This window comes from Urocitellus parryii, chromosome 2 (assembly GCF_045843805.1).
Source record: "Urocitellus parryii isolate mUroPar1 chromosome 2, mUroPar1.hap1, whole genome shotgun sequence".
NCBI classification, from domain to species: Eukaryota; Metazoa; Chordata; class Mammalia; order Rodentia; family Sciuridae; genus Urocitellus; species Urocitellus parryii.
Genome location: NC_135532.1, coordinates 119,192,904 through 119,211,574, shown reverse-complemented (window position 1 = coordinate 119,211,574; position 18,671 = coordinate 119,192,904). Strand labels below are relative to the sequence as shown.

The 18,671-nt window shown below is 35.8% G+C and overlaps 1 protein-coding gene across 3 annotated transcripts in view; it reads left to right on the top strand.

Moving 5' to 3' along the window:
* Tsc22d2 (TSC22 domain family member 2) overlaps positions 1 to 14,240 on the top strand; it is a 49,785-nt gene extending 35,545 nt beyond the window's left edge. Inside the window, exons 2-3 of one of the 3 annotated variants that reach the window (XM_026408158.2) lie at positions 9,761 to 9,812; positions 11,284 to 14,240. In XM_026408158.2, the coding sequence (XP_026263943.1) occupies positions 9,761 to 9,812; positions 11,284 to 11,544 (313 nt within the window). In that variant the 3' untranslated portion in view covers positions 11,545 to 14,240. Of the gene's footprint in view, positions 1 to 9,760; positions 9,813 to 11,283 lie in introns of those variants that run through there. The other 2 variants (XM_026408157.2, XM_026408159.2) reach the window with 2 other exon arrangements.
* Positions 14,241 to 18,671: the final 4,431 nt, after the last annotated feature.

Genomic DNA, 18,671 nt, shown 5'->3' with positions numbered 1-18,671 from the left:
ATAGGAAATAGGAAGTGAAGTTTGTGTACAATCTAGTCCACCATGGTGGTGCAGATTTGTAATCCCAGCAGCATGGGAGGCTGAGGAAGGAGGATCGTGAGTTCAAAGCCAGCCTCAGCAACTTCAGGGTCCTAAGCAACTCAGTGAGACCTTGTCTCTAAATAAAATAGAAAATAGGGCTGGGTTTGTGGCTCAGTGGCCTAGTGCCTCTGAGTTCAATCCCTGGTACCCGCCACCCAAAAAAGGAAATAATCGTTTAAATAAATAAGTGTAAAGCTAGTTACTGATAAGGGGGTATTTTTATGTCATTACTAAAGAATTTTGAGTTTTATTTTATTTTATTTTTTTTTTATTCTGACAACTTTAACTTTATTTTTTTTTTTATTGGTCGTTCATAACATTACATAGTTCTTAATACATCATATTACATGGTTTGATTCAAGTGGATTATGAACTCCCGCTTTTACCCCGTATACAAATTGCTGTATCACATCAGTTACCCTTCCATTGATTGACATATTGCCTTTCTAGTGTCTGATGTATTCTGCTGTCTGTCCTATTGTCTACTATCCCCCCTCCCCTCCCCTCCCCTCCCCTCCCCTTTTCTCTAAGGGTAAAAGATTATCCAATGCTTGTTGGTTTCTGAAGTAAAATATAAATATTAATATAGTTTCACTTTTTTGTTTTACTTTCCTTGACATTCTTTTCTATCGTGTTCTTTCTCTAATTTTGTTCATTTTTATACAGTCACATCATGAAAATTTCCCATGTTTTTCAGGTGATTTAAATGTTATTTTTCCTTTTAGTTAAGGAAAGGAATACTATAATTAACCTTTTAAAGGAAAATGAACATTAACTACAAACTATAAAATGGTTGTTAATAATCATAGTCCTTTCATTGGAAGTCTATCTTTATCCTTTTCCTAAGCCACCTAAAATAATCTGACCTCTTATATTCATGCAAACTAAGAATTTTTGTTGGATTTATCTCCCTTTTTTAGTTTAAATTTTGTATTTTCAAGGAAAGAGTCCCTTAAAATCAGTATTGAAAAATGCTTTATTACATTAAGGTTTACTTTAATCACTAAATTCTGATCTGAATTTTTAGAAGCTTGGTTAGCCATCAGCTTCTACCCCAGCAGACTAAAGGAATGGTTTTAGAATATCTAGAATGAATGTATGGAACTGTGTTCCACTTGTTCCTTTTCTATATAATTATAGTCAGTTGCTGTAAGCTAGATGTAATTCAGCAGAATTTAAAACCCTCTCTAATTCCTTTCCCCTTTTTCTCTGAGCTACCAATGTACCTCTAAGTTTAGGTGACTGTCAATTGTGTTATTTTCTCCATCTCCAGGGAATGATTTACAGTGCTCAGCAATGTGGTGTTGAATTCTTAATTTGACTTTAAACCTTTGTTATGTTTCCTTTGCTCCTCAGTAATTGAAATGATTCAAACCCTTTAGTATGTATCCATTACTCTCTAGTAATTGAAATGATTCTCTCAAAATATCATAACTTAGAAATATAGAAATATAAACAGACGTGGAAAAATAAGGTTATGTTAATCTTATCCTTACCTTCTTTGGAAAGCATTTTTTAGTGTAACATCTAAGTTTATGTAGCCTGTTATATCATAGATGCTTACCTTAAATTTTGTCTATTTACTTATCATGTTGACTTTGAATAAATAGACGTAACTGAGCCAGAGGCACAGTGGCACATGCCTGTATTCCCAGTGACTTAGGAGGCTGAGGCAGGAGGATTGCAATTGGAGGACAGCCTCAGCAACTTGGTCTCACTAAATTGCTTAGGTTCTAGCTATCTCAGAATTAAAAAGAAAAAGGGGTAGGGAAAGGTGGTAAAACACCCCTGGCTTAAATCCCTAGTCCCAAAAGAAAGAAAGTGAGGAGAGCCATAGTGGGAATAATAAACATGATTGGTGTATTTCTAGGCAGCTATAAATCACCCTAAACCAAGGACCTGAATTTTACAAATCACAATATCACTTCTTGATCATTGTTTTCAGTGGTAAATATAGTACCTTATCTTACAGAATGAAGTAGCTTCTAGAGAAAGAGTTTGTATCTCTTCCCTCTGTTTCCTGTTACTTTTCCTGTCTGCCATTTGTTCATGTCTTGAATATTTACTGCATAGAGTAATGACTCCTTCATGAGTTATTTTCATTTTGAATATATTTTTCAGTATTTCCCAAAAATGTGATACAGTTAGTCTGTCTTCTCTATTCTGTCCTCCATTTGTCCACCTTCCCAACAGGTACACACTTAGCTCATGTGTGTTATTTCATAGTTTATGCACATAAAAGCAAACACAATATATATTATCCCTTCATGTAACTGACAATATATTGAGCATATCTCTGTACCTTTACTTAAAGATCTCCAGGTGTGCTGCTGCTCCCATCTCAATACATAGAAAAACATCTTAATGTTTTCAATAGGTATATACTCTTAAACCCAGTAGATGGCTGAGCCATGATTTATTTAACCAGCTTCCTGTTGACAGAAACCTTGCTGTTCTAAACAGTGCTACAATGAGTGTCCTTGTAAATATGGTGTTTTCTGTGTATGTAAATATCTATAGGATAAATTCTCAGATGTAGGATTGTTGGTTTAATGGCGGATGAGAGTTGGGTGGGGAATATGTGTTGGAAATGGTATTGAATTATAGTTTTGATCTGTATTTTTATCGTGTTTGAAATTATTTTTTCATGTGTTTCTTGGGGACTGTCAGTATGAATTCTCCAAATTTTTTGTTGGGCTCCTGGTCTTAGACTTCTAGAAGCACTTTATATATTAGGAAAATTGCTGAAGAAGGTTTTTATTTTTCTATATTTTCAGGAATATATAGAGACTCTGAAGTATTAACGAAATGCTCCTTAATATGAACAATATAGTTGGATTTGGACCAAGGGGGTCTGAGGTAGAAAAGCGACTTTGTGTTGATGCATACTTTTTAAAGTATACTCTTTGATGTATTTTTTACCATGAGAATGTTCTTTTTTGAAAAAAATTTTATTTTGAAGTAATTGTAGACTCACAAGAAATTGTAAAAAAGACAACAATGGGGTAGAGTTTTTGTCTTCTCCTAGTTCCTCTCACTGATAACATCTTGCCTGACCACCGCACAGGGCCAGACCAGGAAGCTGATATTAATGCAGTCCACTGCGTGTGTCCTCTTTTCACATGTTTCTTATTTCTACCTCCTGACCAGAAATTTGGCCTAAAATTGACTGGATGAATATAAAATATGCTGAGGGCATCGGTGACCAGTGTTTTTGTAGAAATGATGACACTATCCATCATTGCATAAATATTTAGCCTTTCTTTGTTTGTTTGTTTGTTTGTGATGCTGGGGGTCAAACCTACGGCCTCGAACATGCTAAGCAAGTGCTCTGCCACTGAGCTACACCCCAGCCCCCCAGCTTGGTTTTTAATCGTGTTTTGGTAAACACTTTTCATCATACCACTGTAAGAGTGGCTACTTAAGAAAATAATAATGTAAGGTTTGTAAATAGCCATTTACCTGCTTGCTCAGGGTGAATAATTTCTTTAAAATCACTTATCTTGTGTTACTAATAAAAATCATGGGGCATTTTTGTGGGAGTTTTTTAATCACAAAATTAAGCAGATTGTTTTACATTAGTAGAATTTATCTTCAGAAATCAGAGTACATAAATTTTTAAGTTCTTGGCTTAATTTACTGTTAATTTCATCTAGTAATTTATTCTTAATAATAGAAGTTTGTGTTTTGCCAGAGGTTAATTCTGTATGAATTAAAATTAATCTAGATGCTTTAGAAATAAGAATTTCTATTTTCTCTTATATTAAACTGTAAATATTCTGTAGTCCTCTCTTACAGAAGAGGGGTGAATTTTTTAAACTATGTTTAACTTTCACAACCTTGCTGAACTATACATTCATTAGATTTACTTTTTATAATCTGCAACTTATGACTTTTCCCCTAAAAATCAAAGAAAACATGGATTTTTTTTTTTTTTTTTTTTTTTTTTTAAAGAACAGGCAAACTGTTACTCAGGTTAGAATTACTGTTTGCCATTTGGTAGTAATGATGTATTATTATGATTGTGATTCATAGAAAGTTTAGAAGGATCTTTGAGTGAAACAGGATAATTTTTTTACAGTTTTATATTTATCTGTCTCTAGCTTTCTGACAAACCAGAACAATAGTTTGCTTCTTAATGAATAGGTAAACTACACTGGCTGTGCAAAGACCATTGAGCAAGAGCCTTTTCTAAGAAGTTTCCTCCCTTATCCTCAGAGCTGAACCTCTTCTGGGAATGTGCTAGATAAGATAAATGGTATTACGAATGTGGTTTGATCTTTGGATCTATGCTTATGGCTTCACAGTTCATATTTGGTGTTTAGTTAAAGCATTCTTCATAATATGTGTGACTTGAGGTCTATTCTAGGTCACAGAACGCTGCTTTCCTTCTTGACAGCCTTACTGTTTTAGAAGGAAACCTGTTTTGACATTAGATCTAGGTTTGAATTCTGTTTCTAGCAGTGTGTCTTTGAGCAAGTTACTTGGCTTATTTGTAAAACAAGAATGTTGCTCAGGCTTAATCATAAGAATTAAATAATTTGTGCCTGCCATAAAATGTACAGTGATTAATTATTATTTTCCTCTACCTTATTGCTTTGTTAATTAGCATTTGTATAGAGAAGAGGACAGAAGACAAAGTAGTCAAAATATGTCCACTTGGGGAAAATTTTGCATTGGTCTTATTTTAGACAAATAACTATGATTATCTGTCCACATCACTACAGATAAAGATAAAAGTTGATTTCTCATGAAGAGTTTTTTTTTTAATGTGAAATCAAGTTAGATTATCCTTGCCTTCACTGATTTTAACTTGTGAAGTAGAGGTTCTTACCTACCCAGCCTCATTTCTTAGTGAGGTTGCAAGGGCTCTCCTAAATATTAAGGAGTTCTGAGAAACAAATCTGTGGTGGGAGCCAGCTGGGATAAGTTAGAAGAGCACAGGAAGCTATGCTGTCTTCCCCCAGCATTGATACCTTCAGTTTGACTTCTCCTGTAAATGTGTTGGCAGTTGGCTTTATTTACTAAATTCAAGCTCATTTGGTTCTTATAGGGCAGTTCTCGTAAGTAAAAAATTATCATATAAAAGATAATACATTCATTCTTACTATCTTCGCACAGTTCTGTTTTTCTGTTCATTTCTTCCATATCTGCAAATTTTAATTTATGTGTAAATGCTATCAAGGTCCATAGTAAACAGAAAGTTTCTTTTTTAAAATTATCCTTTGGCTTTATTCAGCACTTACAGTGTACATAATAGTAGTTTAAAAGGGAAGATTCTAAACTCTTCATGTTCCCCGTGCTTCTGAGGCAGTAATTATAGCACTTGGTTTGAAATTTATTTGTTTCAGTTTGAGTATGGCTGTACATATGCACACCATTTCATCTGAAGCATACGGTTTATTCTTAACTGCCTTTGGGGTACCTAATTGTGTACTGGGTGTATGTACACTCTGTTGAGAGTACTAAAAAGAAAGACAGGAAGCCTTAGGTAGCTTAAGTTGAGAAAATGCTTAACCATCAAAATATGATGTGATGAATACAATAATAAAAGTTGTGATACTATAACATTAGGTGATGAAAAGAAACTTGAAAGGGAGTTATTCATTTAGTTTTATTAATCTTTCTCATATTAAAAACTAAATCACTATTAACTTTGAACACCATAGAATACACCTTTCTACCCTCATTGATAAGGTATTTTTAAACCTTACTCTTGGATGTTGAAATATAATAGTACCCTCTTTTTGCTAAAGAGTGCCATATTGATATCCTTATTATAAATCTTCTGTTTAAAGCATCAGAATCACAAGGAGGGTTCCTATCAGTAGCCTATCCCAAGAGTACCCAACTCGGTAGGTCTAGAGTAGATCCAGGTATCTCCATTTCTAGTGAGTTCCTAGATGATGCTGATCCTCTGATCTAAGAGCTTCACTTTGAAAACTATGGATTGATCAAAATTCAAAAAATTGGCTAGGCATGGTGCTGTGCATCTGTAATCCTGGAGACTTGGGAAGCTGAGGCAGGAGGATCACAAGTCTGTGGGACCCTCAGCAACTTAGACCCTATCTCAAAATTTAAAAGGGGAGTTAGGGGGCTTGGATGTAGCTCAGTGGTAAAGTGCCCCTGGAGTCATTCCCCATAACCCAAACTAATAAATGTTTTTGGAGGCTTCCCAATGTCATCCAGTGTTTGTTTCAGGTCTGATCACTACCATTTCTAATTACTGCCAGTATACATTTGAGCTCTTATGTGCCAAACACTGTATTCACATCTTCACAGAAGTGACGATATGGAACCTCCTGAGGAATTTAGCCAAAGGAACCACACATGATGGCACATGTCTATAATCCCAGCAACTCAGAAGGATGAGGCAGGAGGATTGCAAGTTTAGGACCAGCTTTGGCAATTTAGCAAGGCCCTTAAGCAACATAACAAGATCCTGTCTCAAAATAATAATAGAAAGGGATATGGTTCAGGGTTAGTGGTATAGTGCCCCGAGTTAAATCTCCAATACCAAAAAAAAAAAAAAAAAGGTGTTGGGGGGGAGATCAGCCTAACAGGATCAACGGTGGCAGTATTATAGTGGTAAAAATAATCATTATTATGTATTTAATGCTCAGTGTGCTAGGAACTATTTTAAGTACTACTAAAACTCATTTAATCCTCACAAGAGTTTCATGAATTAGTGCATATAATCCGTATTTTAGATGAAAAAATTGTAAATGTTAAATAATTTCTAAAAATTCACACAGTGAGTATATGGAGGAGCCAGAATTTGCTATTCTACCTTCCTGCATTGCAAAAAAAAAAAAAAAAAAGTGAATATTGGTGGACTGCAGGAGGAATGGAATAATTGACTCTTAGAAAACGTATCAGAGATGGCACTGGAGAATCTTAAGGAATAAGTAGAATACAGTTGCACTTCCAAATGAGGGAGCATTTTCTTCAAAGCCAAAGAAACCTGAGAGAGCTTATATTCCTCAGATTGTCAGTAGTTATATAAGACCGTAATGCAGTAGGAGTGTAAGAACTAAAAAGAGACCATATAAGGCATAGGTCAAGGTCATGAAGAATTTTGTATACCAAGCTTGAAATTTTTATATTAGAATTAGGGATATTTTTCCTTCCCCCGCCCCCCTTTTTTTTTTCCTTCTATAACTGTCATCTCTGTAAGCCAGTGGTTCTCAAATATGGTCAGGTAGCAGAATCAGCATCATCTAGAGCTTGTTAGAAATGCATATTGGCTGGGGATATAGCTTAGATGGTAGAGTGCTTGCCTCGAATGCATAGGCCCTGGGTTCAATCCCCAGCATCACAAAAAAAAAAAAAAAAAGAAAGAAAGAAAGAAAGAAATGCATATTGCTTGGTCTACCCTATTCCTGCTGAATCAGAAACTGGTGGGTGGACGGAGCCCACTAGTCTGTTTTTACCAAACCTCCAGATGACTGTATGCTAGCTTGAGAACACTGCATTAGGTTATTGAGTAAAGTAACAGCAATCAGAGTAGTCATTATAGTGTTAATAATCATGTCTGTGACTGATTTAATTCTATCAAGAGTACAGCACTCAACAGACTTGAACTACTAACCCATAAAGTCCCGAGTTTTCAATTCTGTAAATATTTCCACAGAATTACACATGTACATTAAAATAAATTGGCAATAATATTCTAGAGCTTATATATATTAATATTATAATCATAATTACATTTTTAGTAGGAGTATATATGATCACCTATCATATAGTTAAATATATACAGCATTTAAGTTTTTGAGGTTTTCCACATCTAGTACAATGGGACAAAATGGGTTAGTACCTTTCAAGGGATATGTACCTATAATATTATCCATAAATTGGGATATGCATCTATATACCTACAACATTATTCATATCTTGTAAGCCTGTTTCTAATGTGAAAGAAATCAAGGACAAGAGTTTTTAGATTAACATTCAAAGAATAGCATGGTAACTATTCCTTTGCTACAGGATTTTAATCATTTAAAAAGAAGCAATAAACCATTTTTAAGAGTTTTTTGAGTTGTTTAAAACTGATATTAAAGCTTAACATATTGAAGTATTTAAATAAAATATGTCAAAGGAATAGAATTAATTAACTCTTTCCTGGTAGAAATAAAAATATGGAAAGTATAATTAGAATTCTCAAGCAAATGCTCATCTAAATCCCTGTCACCATCTTTTTTTTGCCCAAGTATGGTTGGTTCTGGCACTGAATGTTACACTATATCCTCATAGTTTATGTACTTCTGTAATTTATAGTTGCATATAGTCTTATTTTACTTTGCACAGCCCTCTACAAGCATTTAAAGCCCACTGTGTATAAAGTATTTGTTAAAGATCTGTATATCCTTTCCAGTTATTAGGTATACAAAACCCTTTTCATCTTAGAAATGGCATCAGCAATGAGTGAAACATTATGCTGTAATCAATGTAGTTAATGCTCAAATAAACAAAGCGTAGTGTTTTCTGGGTATTAATTCAATTTCTAAATCCCAGAGTTTCAGGGATTTGGAAGTGGAAAGTTCATTAAAATTTTGACATCAACACCTTCATTTTATTATGAATGGGGATGCTGAGGTCCAAGGAAGTTAAGTAGATGATTTGCTAATGGTCACAAGGGTGGATTGTGAGTAGCAGAACCAGAATTATAACCAGATCTTCTTTGATCACAATCTAAAAGATACAACTACTTTGAACAATATATTTCTGAGGCTTAATCTGATATAACCATTTAAAGTAAAATAGTATTCTGGTATTTTAGTACCAAATTCTTCTGACTTTGTATATTTAGAAATGTTTTGTATAAAAATTATTTTAAAGACCTTTATATTTACATAATAAAGTTATCAGATATTCTTTTACAAGAGTGATTTTTTAAAAACCTACTGTTTTTCAAAATTGATAAAAATACTAATAAGAAAATATAGATTCTTCCTACTTTTATTACTTAATACATGGGAGAATATAAACCACCAAAGAAGACAAATATTCAGCCTTCTAAGTCATTAGCAAACAAGTGCTGAAATAGCATTTAAACTTGGGATGTGTACGTCCTGGCTAGACTGCTTTCAGTTATTTTCAGGAAAAACTGGTCTAACCCACATGCCTTATTAGGTGATTTTTGCCAGCAGGTAACCTATAATCAAAGCATGTAGGTCTGCCAGAATGTTGAGTTCCTTGTTAACCAGCTGTGCCCCCAAAGCCCTCTGGATTGTTTTCAGAGGCCATCTCTAAATCATCATCTGAGTTTTAACACAACAAGTAATCACTGGGATTTCCACACGAGAGGGATGAGACTGATTGTAGAGTGAAGTGTAAGAGATAAAAGGGTAGTACTCATTCAAACTATCCTTTGAAGACCACTGAAATGAGATCTTCTGAATAAAATTGAGAGTTACTTTTAAGGCAGCATATGCATATTGTAGGCAAATTATAAATGTTGGAACTACAAAGGAATTTGAGAAGTCATCCATTTATTGAGATCCTCTTTTTAATAAAACTCTTGAGTTTTGAAATTGGGAGAATAGACTTATTAATAAGCTATTTTAAGCAATCATTTGGTTTTAAATAAAACATAAATGTCTTTTACATTATTAAGAGTTGGAAGGGAGATTAAATTTTTTAGAATAATTTAATGAAATATTCTAATTTTTTCCAGTGCATCTGGGGGAGGTGTTGTAGCCATTGACAACAAAATAGAACAAGCAATGGTAAGTAAAAGTTTATAGTCCTCTAATTTCATAGATTGTGGGTCCTATGAAGCACTTTGTACTTATCAATTCTAGATAACAAAGATCTAATTTCTTAAAAGTTGACTAGATTATATTTTTTGGTAATGAGATTTAGTTGAAAATGTTAGAACATTGAGAATTTTTAGTCTAAAGATACAAGCTGAGTAAATATTTCTCCCATTTGGACATGTTACGCATCACGGTTGAGAAAGGGCCATTGGAAGGGACCAGTGAAATCACGCAGCTGAGCATGGTGATTTCATCAAAGGCCATGTCTCCATGAGCTTCAATGAGTTGACTGGTTTCAGGTTCTGGTTTCTGCTGTTGCCATCATTTTTTTGGAGGGGGAGGGTGTTCCCTTAAAATACATTGATTCAAGAATATTTAAAGTAGCCAGGCATGGTGGCCCATGCCTGTAATCCTAGCAACTTGGTAGGTTGAGGTAGGAGGATCACAAGTTCAAGGCCAGTCTAAGCAACTTAATGAGATTGTCTCAGAAAATACAAAGGGATAGGATAAAGTGATAAAGCACCCCCTGACTTCAATCCCAGCACCACAAGGAAAAAACAAAAAAAGATCATTATAAGTATAGATGAGCTATAAATAAGGACTCTTGATCTCAGACTGTTAGGAAAAATAAATTCCAAGATTTTAGAGTTGGAAATTACATTATCCATATCTTGTAAGCCTGTTTCTTCTGTAAAAGAAATCAAGGACAAGAGTTTGTTAGATTATTCCTTTGCTACAGGATTTTAATCATAAAAGAAGCAATAAACAATTTTTTAGAGTTTTTCAGTTGTTTAAAACTGATATTAAAGCTTAACATTTTGAAATAGTTAAATATGTCAAAGAATAGAGTTAACTCAATCTTGCCTGGTAGAAATAAAAATATAGAAAGTATAATCAGAATTCTCAAATGCTAATCTAAATCCCTGTCACTTTATCTCTCTCTGAAGTAGTTCTGCAGCTGATTTAATATCATTTTTTCATTGGAGGATTACTTCAACATGTAAGCATGTGGTTTTTTAAAAACATTTTTTTAATTCTAAGCTTAAATTGATTTGAGGGAGTGAATATTATTGGAAATCATCCAAAATTTTGAAAAGAAGACTTTGATGGTGCATACTTGTAATCTCAGCTCCTTAGGCTGAGGCAGCAGGAGGATTGCAAATTTAAGGCTAGCCGGGGCAACATATCAAGAACTTGTCTCAAAAAGAAAAGAAAAAACTGGGAACTTGCTGCTCTAGTTGAGAACTAGATTTTACTCAACCCATCACCCATAGGCCTAGTCATGATATAGCAGGAACATTAAAAGCAAGAGCAGGAAAACATATAAAAACACTGTGTTTATAAAAAACACTTTATGTTTACAGGGCACCAAGTAGTCTAGAACCAAAAAGCAATGCCTTTTCCCTTCTATATTTGATATTCCTAATTTTGTTTTTCACAGGATCTGGTGAAAAGCCATTTGATGTATGCAGTAAGAGAAGAAGTGGAAGTTCTAAAGGAACAAATAAAAGAATTAGTTGAAAGAAACTCTTTACTTGAACGAGAAAATGCACTGTTAAAATCTCTTTCAAACAATGATCAGTTATCCCAGCTCCCAGCCCAACAGGCCAATCCTGGTAGCAGTTCTCAGCAGCAAGCAGTGCTAGCACAGCCTCCACCGCCTGCGCAGCCTCCGCAGCAGCCGAATGTCTCCTCAGCATAAGCTTTCTTAAGCCTCACTAAGGAAAACACTGACAGCAATCCATCTGTGTGCCACTGCTGTTCTTCCCACTTTATACGAAAGCAAGTAGCCATGCTTTGGTTGTGTGTTTGGCCTTTTCAGTATTAGACAATCATTCTACAAGAGCTTTTCCTCTCTAAGATGTCATGCAGCGCTGTCGATGTCCAGTTCTATGTCATCAGTACACACGGAGAAAAATAGATGGGGTTTTCTAAAGCAAGCAGAAGTCTGCATTTCACCTGGTGCGCATGAGTAGGGTCTTTAAGAGTTTTGGTGGCTCTCCATGTTTCCTGTTACCATGGATTTACCTTGAGCCTTCTTACCACATTATAAGTAACAGTTCATCTAAAGAGCCACTTTTCTTTCAACATCAGTAACATTTGCCTACATAAGTTTTCATTTATTTGTGTTTTATTTATTACAGGGCTGCTATTTTCATAATGTACATGAACAATGTCACAGAACTTTTTTAATTTTTTTGAATAATTATAAATAAATATCAGTAAAGGAATTGAAAGACAGGATTGCATTTAATAGATAAAACGTTTAGGCAATAATTGAACAAAAGAATCCTGGCATATTTCTAACACTAATGGCAATTTAGCTTTGGTATTTATTTTCAGTAGTAAAGACCCAGCTTGAATGTAAATTTTGTATAGTGTAAGTATGAAGAACGTAGTGCAGCTGTACAGGTAGTCACCAGTTATTGTGATATAATAAATAATTGGGCTATTTTGATGAAGAAAACTTTGTTCATTTGTTTCTACTTTCTAATAGAGAAATTGCCACGATTCCTCTGCTTTCTGACATTTCGTATGACTTTTCTTTTGGTTGGGAATAAAAAGCTGTGAAATTGTTCAACCTACTTTGTAACCAAAGAAGCAAAGCTGTGTAATGGAGTTTTGTTTTTTTTGTTTTGTTTTGTTTTGTTTTTATATATATAATGCACATTCTTTATGTATTTTTATTTAGTGTTTTCTCAGTCACAATTTTCTTTGCTGTCTAGCATGATCTGCATGACCTATAATCTTTGAACCACTTTCGTACCTCATGTTTTTATCCAGCACTCTTATTGTAATATGTACTAGTCTGTGAACAATGTCAAATAAAAAAAAGAACGAACAGGTGGTTTGGTGGAGCTGAGCTAGTGTGCAAAACGCTAGTTGTACAAAAACAAAAATGAAGTGAGCCATCTTTTGTTCATTTAAAATGGTGTTTTGAATTTCGTATGCAGAAAACGTTTTGTTACATTGCAGATTTTAATGTATTTAATAAATGCAACATGCAGATTAAGTGCAGTGTATACTGAGTATTTAAATTAAAATGTACATTTCATAAATACAGTTTCAAGAGAAAGCATCATTTTGTGTATACTAACACATTAAGTGTATGTCAGAAATTGATGTATAAATATATATTTTAACACATTTTCTGAAATTAAACTGCAGTTTTGTTGAAATATGTGGCTCTATATGTGTTCAAAATTTGACTAGATTTGTATTTTCACAGTTCAGAGTATTCCTTAAATGTGAAAACCTGTGTTGTTAATGATTTAATGATAGTTCTTAAATTTTCAAAGTAAATAATTTGAAGATTGCTAGAATGGTGAGCAATATTTGTACTCAATAATCATATTACATTAAGTAGGAAATCCTTGTCTACCAAAACTTTTACTTGAATTCAGAAAGGTGCCTGTAGAAATTAACGTGCTCTATCTATAGCCAGTGAACTAATCAGGAATGAATGGGAAATGGTAGTTACCTCTCCATGTTTAAGAGGATAAGTGTTCTTTATTTGAAATAAAAGCAGATTATCCACAAACAAAAGGCATAAAATTGAGATGTACATGGGATTACCAAATATTTTATATTCTAGTTGTGCTGCAGGATGTATTTTCAGCGAACACATTTTTAATGTTAGTTCCTTCAAATATTTCTAGTTATTATCTATATAGGCTTGATAGTCACCCTAAGAACGTGAAGTAGAGCCACAGTGGGTGAGATAGAATGTGAAGCTTTGCAGTGGGAGTGTTAACCAAAAGATGTGCTGCGTGCACCCTTCAGTGCTAACAGTGAGTGCTTCACTCAGTCAAAGAAAAACATGCAAGTAAAGCTTGGAGAGCTGGGAATGTTGTCAGTGGGAGAGCACTTGCCTGGCACGTGCAGGGCCCTGCAGTTGTTGACCCCAGCACTGGGAAGAAAAAAAAAAAGTTGCAATTTTTGTGAAAGTAAGAGATAAATTTTTGGTTCTGGGGACAGAAATATTTTATAAAGGATAGTTGCTGTGATCAAGAAAATTAATATGTTAAAGTTTAAAATGGTAACAGCAGTCACTACTAATGTTAAAAAGGAAAGGAAACCATTCACAGGAGAAATAAAGTGGTTTCTGAAGTTTCAACCTCTAGTAACCTAAGAAATACAAGTTAATATTTTTAACCAGTTGTTGTGTCTTTTAAATAACAGGGCTTAATGTAGTAAGTCAGGCTTTTCTGTGTACTTGAGAAAGAAATTTGGCAATATGTATCAAGAGCCTTAAATACTAATAGTCTTTTCAGTTCAGTGATGTGAGAACTCTTGGTGCAATGTCAGAAATACAAAATTATTGTGCCTGCCCTCTGCTTACTTTCTCCTTCCATCAGAACTCAAAATTCTCCCTTTAGCCCGGCACCTCCCACCCCCACTAAAAAAAAAAAAAAAAAAAAAACTGCAAAGAGAAGTCCCTACATCCACACCTCGCATTCGGGGATAAAGTGGAAAAGCTATTAGACTTGTATTTGGAAGTGCTGAGCATTCCCCCAATGGGTTAGTTTGTTTAGGATCTTGAGTAACTCAGTTTTACCTTGAAGCTTTGGGTCTTGCTCCAAATAGAATATTAACTGGTTGAAATTCCAATTTGGGGGCAGTCTTATAGGTATGTCGTGTATCTCTAATTTCTCAATGCAGTGTCTACAGACTTGGGTGCTACATAAGTGCTGTTGGTTTATTTAGGCAACCAGGAATTCATAAAGTAGAAATTTTTGTAATACAGTTATATGTGTATAATTCAAATCTGATCTTCCCCAAAGAAAATTCATCTTATGTAATTCCAATGTGATGTTGGAACTTGCAACATCTCAAAAGACAACACACCAAAAAAAAAATATTTAGTTATTTTAACTCATAATTAAGTTATAAATGAAGCTATATAGCCCAGTGGTTGATATGATTGAGTTCTCTTCAATAATACTGTTAAAAAGACAAAGCTTAGTCTTCAAGATTTACAGTTTAAGGTTACAGATACAAAGCAACAGTTGGGGGGAGAAAACCTTACTTGGTACTTGTACAAAAGATGGCTTTGTCAGAGTAGGTTTCCTAAGAGGTAACATCTGAGTTTTAGGTTACAAGAGCCAAGTGGAAAGGCATTCCAAGCACAAGAAAACAGTGCTCAGAGGTTTAAAGCAGAAAGCATGAATAAGAGTCTTAAGTGAGCCCCAGAATTTCCTGGGAAACAGAGTGGCAGTGATGACCCCACTAGCCCTGGTGGTCTTGGCACCTATTAGAAAGCAAGAATGATTTATTGAATGGTTCTAAGCAGTATGATATGTGCTCAGATACAGTGGCAGATGGGAAGTTGATTGCGGGCTGAAACTGGAAGCTAAGAAATAATTTTGGAGGGACAATAGGAATCCAGAGAAGAAATGATGAAAAGGCAAAGTTGCACAGGCAGTTCCTGTGAAGCTGGTGGAGGAAGGGTGTGTCGGGCTTTTCTGTGCCGTTTTTCAATGGATGTTCCATTCCCAACATCAGATGTCTTGTTTCCTTGCCCTTTCAAGGAAAATCAAAGAGCCCCAACTCATACTTGAAAGTTTGAGTCCGTCTTTTATGTCCAACAGCCATATATTTCATATATCTCTATGAAATCAAAGTCTTTGTTTCCTGTTAAAGAGTGGGGGACATGTAGGAACCTTGATGATCACTTTCTGCCTCTGTCAGTTCAGCCCTAAAGGTTAATAAAATTTAATCCTTTTATGGTGACTAGGATTAGCATAATTCCAAAGCCTTTCCCTAAAGAGATGTTTCTTGCTCTCTGAAAGGATGAATGGCTTCTGGCTCCACTGCAGGTCCTGATAACACTAGTCAGACTAGATTTTGCCAAGTTTTAGCCTTTTGTCCTTTGAGGGAGATCAGTCCAGCAGACTTCTAGATCAGTCCCCAGTTCAGGCAGCAGCCCCCTGCCACTGCCCTTCTCCAACCTCCTAGTAATCCATGTTTTTATTTTCTAGCAATACTACTCATTTATTATTCTGTGAGGTACATTTGCACCAGTTCATCTTTTTTTGACATTCCAGAATATATCCTTGTCTCATTAATTCTGTACCAGGTCACAGAAATCCATACCGAGATCTGCTCTTCAAATACATATATTCTCTTTGTAGGTGGAAGGATCACCTATATAAGTGCTATGGTTACTATTTCCTGAGTGGGGTACAATTGGTATGGCATGCTGTGTTCAGAGAGAAAAAATGCTATGTGAGGCACTGTATAAAGCAAGTTTAAGTTCACAGACATCTGCACTCCCCCTCCACCCCCACCCCTTAATGGAATCATCAGATAAAGAAACTAAAACAACTTTTCAATATTAGTAATGGCAAAGTAAGAAGCTGGTGTTTTGCACTGGCACAGTCCACTTGGTCATTGAATTGGTTTAACATACCTGGAGGGTGAGTTAGCTTTATTTTTCTTTCTCTGCACCTGGAAACTGATAGATTAGGCTGTTTGAAGTATTTTCCTGCAGCCTAATGTCTCAGATCCAGAGATTTACAGACTTAAGACATTACCTACAGAAGACATAGTTACCCCTCAAAAAAGGGAAGGCAAAGGTGTGCTAACTTGGAAAAAACTGAATTTTAAAACAAGACAAATGCAACTCTTCAACTCTCCCATGAAAAAAAAATCGAGGCTACCTTCTCATTCCAGCCTCCAGCATGCCTGCAATGTTCCCACGTAACGACAAAGTGCTCTTGCCCACTGCCATCCAGAATGTTTTCTAGATCACAGTTCTGCTGTCATTCTCAGGCAAGCAACGCATCTATAGATAGATCAAACCAGAGCAAGTCCATACGTGTGCACAAGGTACTATCAGGTCAGTGTCTAGTTCTAGTATTGCTACTAGAAATAAATATACAGTATCACTTAATCAGGTGGCAGACTTGCATAGACAAGAAAAAAATGTGTAAATTATGAAGCAGCCAAAAGTGAAGTTCAGGAGGAATTTGGGTTACATTGTTTTGTTTTATAAAAACATTGTAGAAATGTGATTCCATTCTCTTTTAGTGTAGGTGCTGTGCCCTGTAGGAGACATTTGGGGATAAAAAGATGAAAGGGACATGATCCGTGCCCTCCCAGAGCTCAGGATCCATGGACAGGCCGAAGCTGGAGCAGCGCAATGCCAGTTTCAGGTTCAGGGTCATGGTGTGTGGACCTCAGACTTTATTAGATAAAGGTTCATGTAAATAACAGTGACATTGCCATGTCATGTGAAACCCTGTGCCTTTGCCAGGAAACAACTTCAGATCACCTATGGAGCTCTAACATTAAACAATGCTTTTAGAAAGAGGAACTGGTTTAAAAAAAAAAAGCCTCCCACCTCTACTTGGAGGCTATGAGATACTCCCGCAAAAGAGAAATTAGCCTGAGATAGAAGTTTACACATTTTTTAATACCCTAAGTTTTTAGTAGATAATGAAACTGATTTAAATCTAACTTGGCTAGAACAGGATTTGTGTGTCATGAATTATACTGTCTATTGTCTCACAAAAAAACATATCTTAGCTGACAAAAGCAGCTACCATTCAGGAACCAAGTTAAGAATAACTCAGGTGCCTGATGCCAAAAACAAATCTCTTAATAGAGCTGAGAATCCAGAAAGAAACACAAAGGTATACTGAGTAAATGACAAAAGTGGTGTTTCAAATCAGTAGGGAAAGAAGGAATTAGTCAACTAGTACTGAGACAGCAAAGCCATTTGGGAAGAAAGCAAAAGGTTTAGATCTCTCACAAAAATGGATTCCATCAGGACTAGCAGGAAGCCTTCTGCTCTTTCGGTCACATATCCTTTGTAGAAATTGAACCATGGAAAAGCAAATAATTACAGGAAGAGAGAATTGACCTCAGCAAAATAAGGAAAATGCAGGTGAAAATACAAGAAACTATCTCAGATCCAATGGGGCAAATATTAAAAAGAATATAAATCTGTAAATCAAGAGCTGGCAGGGTGTGGAAAGCAGGAATCCCACCTTGCTGGTGCTTGACAGGTTGTTGGCCCAGCTATGTTTCAAAGCAATTGGGTGGCACGATTAAACCTTAAGATTCACATGCCCTGTGACCCGGCAACTCCAGTTTTTAATATATACACAAAAGAAATGCACGTGCTCACAAGGCAGCTTACACAGTAATGTCATTTGCACCTTTGCTTGTCATAGTATAAAACTGGAAAACCCAAACACCCATCAAGGGAGTAGAATACAGTACACGTCATAAAGTACCAAGTACCAATGAAAAACGAGAGGCCTAGTGCACCATCACAGAAAGATCTGGGATACAAAGTTAAGTTGTGAAAAGTTGTGGGAGTAAAAACTGAAGAGCAATACATGTAACCCATGTGACACCATTGTCAACACACAGCCCCGTGTTCCCACGTGCGGATGCCGCACAGTGTACTTCCAATGTGTGCACTAGTGTGCCGGGCACACACTCAAGGCCCCGCAGGATACCACCGGACTGCCAGCAGGAGTTTGGTGGCGTGCGTTAGCTTTAACTGTAATGTTTCATGTTGATGAATGTGCATTCATGTACTGTTTGTGTAATGGCAAATTAATAAATTAGAAACAAAATAAAATAGAAGGCGTTTTTTTTCTTCTTGTCCACTCTCTCTGCCCCCACCCCCCGTGCTCTGGGTCTTGCATCTTCAGTCTTCTCTCCCCAGAAAGGTTTCTGTCTCCACCATATTTTCTACTTCTGCCTTTCCTCTGCATCTTCACATGGAAATTCCACCAGGTTCCACACATAGATCAAGACAGACGGGTGGCCCTCGTGGCCTGCTAACACACACGCCCTGTGCCTGCTTTTCCT